General features: G+C 42.4%; 1 protein-coding gene across 1 annotated transcript; it reads left to right on the forward strand.

Annotated features, from left to right (window-relative positions):
• Window positions 1-1,066: 1,066 nt before the first annotated feature.
• Window positions 1,067-2,865, forward strand: LOC121861455 (translation initiation factor IF-2-like). The gene is made up of 2 exons (XM_042359191.1): window positions 1,067-1,097; window positions 1,998-2,865. Exons 1-2 carry the CDS (start codon window positions 1,086-1,088, stop codon window positions 2,694-2,696), a joined length of 711 nt encoding a protein of 236 aa, XP_042215125.1. The 5' UTR covers window positions 1,067-1,085; the 3' UTR covers window positions 2,697-2,865.
• The last annotated feature ends 2,390 nt before the right edge of the window (window positions 2,866-5,255 follow it).

Raw genomic sequence — 5,255 nt, forward strand, 5'->3', positions numbered from 1 at the left:
ACCAACACACTTCACTGTACGACCAATACACTCCACTGGACGATCAACACACTCTACGGCATTTTAATATGCCTTAAAAACTAAAATACCAACTATCTGAGGCATCTAAAATACCAAGTAAATGGTATTTGTATTTCTAGAGTTTAAGTTTTATCCGCCAAAAGATATATCGGTACTCTCATTACTTTTTACTTAAAGAAATGTTGTTTTCCCAGAGTTTGGTCATTACAGGAAAATGTGATAATGAGCTGATAATGTTATTCTTGTACTGTATGAGGAACAACAAGGTAACCCAGACTACTCTCTCTCTTTCTCTCTCTCGTTGCGTAAGTCATAAAGGGTGATGATATGAATCAGCAAGTTGATTTACAAGAATTACTGCTTGTGGCTCAAAAATCAGTTATTTTGAAACTGAGAATGGTTAAAAAAAATGTGAGAAAAATTTTTAAATTCTAAAAGACTTTTTTTTTAGTACAAATAGTTTTGTCTTGAAATAGGAACTAAATGTTCTTTAATCCTTTAAGATTTTAATTATAACATATGACGGCGAAAAAGACGGTATACGATACTTACAGGAAATGAGTCATTAACAATTTTTGTTTCTGTTATTTTATATTAAATAATTCTTTATGATATAACCCTCATGATATTGACTATCACTGTAGAGTATATGCATAACTCACAGCCTCACCACGTCGAACGAAAAACAAAGTGAAGATTCACCGTTAGTAGGGTGGGTCAGGAGATGCCCCGACAGTTTTCGCCACAAAAACTGCACCACCAGCAGTGACCACGCCCGTCTACCAAGGACGCCCGCATTAGATACCTTCTTTCCGATTTTTTCTATATTTAACTGTACACGGTATATTTCATAAAGATGATACATTGTTTTCAAATGCATTAGTGATAGGTCCTTCAAATGCCCGCAGGCAGGGCAGGAGGAAGCACTATGGGCGTGGTGTTGGCGACAGTTTTTTCCCTGAAAAACAGAAGCAGCGGTGTCGTGGTGCCGGTGGTCCTTCTGGATATTTAAAGCCTGCGTCGCTTCTCTCATCCGTACATTAGCTCACACACCGACTCCCGACATGAAGGTTCTCGTAAGTACCTCCCAATACAGTACCACGTCCTCTCGTTGTCTTCAGTGCTGCCTTGACCTCTTCTAGAATTAAGAACTTATTGTATAAATCTTCTATCTATTTCACTCAGCTGTGAGAATATCCAAAGTGTTTTAGTCTGTTGATGTCACAAGATTTAAATTTAAGCAAAGTTGATATAGATTTATGCTGATGTTTATCTGTCCGTTCGACTGTTAGTGAGTCAGTAATTCATCTCTGCCAGCTAACTTTATTTGAAATTGTCCAAAAACTAATATATCCAGCCTTACCAGAACTTCTGAGATAATTTTGTACTATTTGGGAAAATTTAGAATTGTTTTCATAATTTTTCCTTTTAAGTCTTCGACGTTTTGCAGTCAGTCTTCATTTTACAAACAGTTTTAAGTTATTTTGTTCTCCCGTATCATTAATTATCTGAGGTATGGTGAACACTATTGACCAGCTGTTTACTCAGAACTAAGTGTAATTTATTTATCGTGATTCAGATTAATTCTCGTTCTGAAATAGTTTTTATCTATAATGACGATTTCAATGTAATAATTTCAGTAATTAGTTATTTAACAGGAATCAAATAGTAGTTACTAATATTTTGGGTTATGATGGAAGAATGGCTACAACGCTCCTCCCTTCTTGTCCTATAGGGTGTTGGTTCAATTTCGGGCTACTTCTAATCCCCCAACTATAAATGGGTACTTAACAATTGGGGAAGTGAAGACTGCCCAGCGCAGTGCCGGCCATGCTGGCTCCCTAGCACTGTGTATATTATACACACTGTCCTAACAGGCCATCATGACTCAGGGACCCACATTCACTTCTTCGTCAAAAATACTCTGTCGTTAATCATGTCAGTGTTTCAAATAACAAGTCTTCTGGTATTTTCAGGTGATTCTTGCGTTGGTGGGTGCCGCGTGCGCCGCTGCCCTTCCTGTTGAAGAAGCGGCTCCTGTTGAGACAGCAGATCTTGTGGCGGACCCAGTACCCGTGGCAGATACTGAAGAAGTTGTACAAGCCAAAGCTGAATTCAAGACAGCCTTCGCGGCCGCCGCCGCCGCTGCTGCTGCTGACGAGGTCCCTGAAGTGGTTGTTCCCGAAGGTGCTCCCCTCCCAGTGGAAGACACTGCAGAAGTCGCTGCTGCCAAGGTTAAATTCCAGGCCGCTTTTGACGCCGCTGCAGCTCGTGCTGAAGCCGCCCCCGACACCGACCTGGATGGTAAAATCTCCACCTACACCGGCTTCCTCTCCTCCATCGACGGCAAACTGTCTCCTTTCTACACCAACAGCCTCCCATACGGTGCCTACGGTATCCACGCCCCCGTATTTGCTGGTGGAGCCCCAGTGGTTGTTGGAAACAAGATAGTTGCTGGAACACCAACAGCTGCAGGAACCCCACTGACCTACAGCGGTCTTGGACTCTCAGCAGCCCATGGTTTCCCTGGTGCCTATGGTTTCCCTGGAGCTTATAGTTTCCCTGGTGCCTATGGTTTCCCTGGTGCCTATGGTTTCCCTGGTGCCTTTGGTTTTCCTGGTGCCTACGGTTTCCCTGGTTTTCCCTTCGTACAGGCCCCTGAGGCCAAAGAGTAAAGACCTCGTCTACTTTACTATGTTAGGTACCTGTGTATGAGATTTTTGTACAGCAAATAACATTCCCTCAAGACATCAACCTCCTGTAAAACCCTACATCTCTCTGAAATTGAATTATTGAAACAACTCTATGTAAAAATCATCCTTCTTAATAAAATTTATGAGCGTGTTGAAAATTTTATTACAATAGTTTACCCTGTTAAGCATAAGTAACGACCTACCAGCTGAGGAAGGAAATAAGAGAAGACCGGAGAGAGAGAGAGAGGGGGAGAGAGAGAGAGAGAGAGAGAGAGAGAGAGAGAGAGAGTAAGAGAGAGTCGTTTAAGAAGAGTAAATCACCTAGAAATTTAAGCCGTATAATTCTTACCTATAAACTACAGGAACTACAGACAACAAGACTCACACGCAAACACTCAAGCCAGAAAGATCACAACAGGTTCATCAGCTGCCAAAGTTATTATATACCACAGTTATACAAACCATAACTCGCTGCAACAGACAATAGATACCTGTTGACCAAGGCTTCTATAGGGGCGATATAGCCGTTATTGCTGAAACACTTTTCAAAACTACAACAACAGTAATCAACAGTGACCAGTTTTATTACAGTCATGAAATAAATGTGTATATTTACTTAGCACAGGCCAACCCTTGATGGTTGTCCTTCGTATTCTCAAGGCAAAGATGTCAGTTAGGCTCATGTACCCAGTTCTTCATCCGAGCTTAACCAGTTCTAACCAAATTTAACTTTACCTAACTAAACCTAACCTAACTTAATATTAACCTAATATAACCTAATCATCAGTACCCGAGACAAGGAGGCAACACCTGGCCCACTACCGGATCTGGTTAAGGCTGGAGTGAGGTGGTCCAAGGTAGTCAGTTTTGTTAGCTAATCGGCATCCTGGCTTGACTGACCAGATTATAAATTAAGTCGAACTGGATTCAAACTAGAATCAAACTGTAATCAAACTGTAGTTAACTGTATTAATACTGTAGTCAATGGTAGAGTCGAAGCGACAAACAACAAATATTGGTAACATAACACATGAGAATGGTATAGTATGTGACACGCGACAATACTAACTGACACAGGAGAATGTTATGTATAGCTATATGACAACTCTATATGACACGACAACACTAGAGGTCACAGGAGAATGGTATGTAGTAGATGACACCAGTATATGACACGTGACAAACGTGACAACACCGATGAGAGCAAGAACACGAAGAATCTGTTTTTCTCTCTCCTCTAATCCAACCTCTACCAACCGATATAAAACAAATGGGCTGAAAGTGGTGTCTAAGCGCCTTGTCCACTTCAGACCTCGTGGTTATGGGTAATTAATATGTAAAGCGAGTCTTCGGAGGGATGCGTCATCCGGACCAACATTCTGAGTCAACCAATTATAACGTGAGCAGGGCCGGTGCAAGATGATTTGGCGCCCTAGGCAAGCCTTTAGATGTGCGCCCCCTTGAAAGTTTTGATAAGCTAATGTAGGTACAGTAACCCATGACTACATTGTTTTCATCTTGTGGCTTTATTACTTCACCCATGCAAATAACCAATTATTGTTATTACATTAAGTCAATAAATTCTTGACATAAACTTCAGAGGTCAGGTAACCTTGCCTCATCCCGACAAAGACAGGGAAGGGGCGGCTCAGCCACCCTGGCAGTAAGGGAGGGGAGGGGGTGGTGGGGTTGGGAGAAGGGTTCCTCAGATGTCAGCCTTCAGGTCACTGCTCGACAGATCTCCAGGCCGCCAAAGATAAGGACCCGGGTTAGTCCCTCCGGGGGGTTAACGAATAATATTAAAAAAGAAAACACAGTCGGCTACCGTCTACCTACCCTCGCCTCCCTCCGACCCCCCACCCTTCTAACATCCTGCTCCGACCCTCCACGGCTCCACCACAGTGTCCACCACAGTTTTCCCTTCATTTTTAATTTTATCCAAGTTTGCCCTGAATTTGTGGCGCCCCCAGATGTTGGCGCCCTAGGCGATCGCCTAGTTCGCCTAGTGGGTAGCGCCGGCCCTGCGCGTGAGTCAAAGAGAGAGAGAGGGGTAGGGGGCATTAGTAGGGTGTGGTCAGGGCAAGGGGCAGCAAGCAGACTGTGGTGAGCAACTTCGTACAGTAACCGAGCACCACACGCCAGGGTCAAGGGTACACTTACCATTTATTTTTAACCGAACCTTACTGACTCACCTGCTGAATGGAGCAAGGAATTAAAAATATTCTTATCTCTTACCATATAACATTAAAGAAAAAATACGTGTTTGTGGCGAGAGGGACAGCGATTTTTGTTGTCTAAAAATAAATTGTTAGTGAATGTTTTGGTATTATGCAGAGATGAATAGAGAACCTCCAACATAATTCATTGAATATAAAAGCTACAGACGGTGAAAAACATGCGAATATAGAAATGGTTAACCCAAATAGTTGTAGTGATAGTAAATAGCACTACTGTTAATAAATGATGTAGTTTATACCTGTACCTGCACTACGTACACTGCATACCTGCACTTTTTATGTGTTGCACATTGTATGCCTACAA

The sequence above is a fragment of the Homarus americanus genome, unplaced genomic scaffold (genome assembly GCF_018991925.1).
Source record: "Homarus americanus isolate GMGI-L3 unplaced genomic scaffold, GMGI_Hamer_2.0 scaffold24260, whole genome shotgun sequence".
NCBI lineage: Eukaryota > Metazoa > Arthropoda > Malacostraca > Decapoda > Nephropidae > Homarus > Homarus americanus.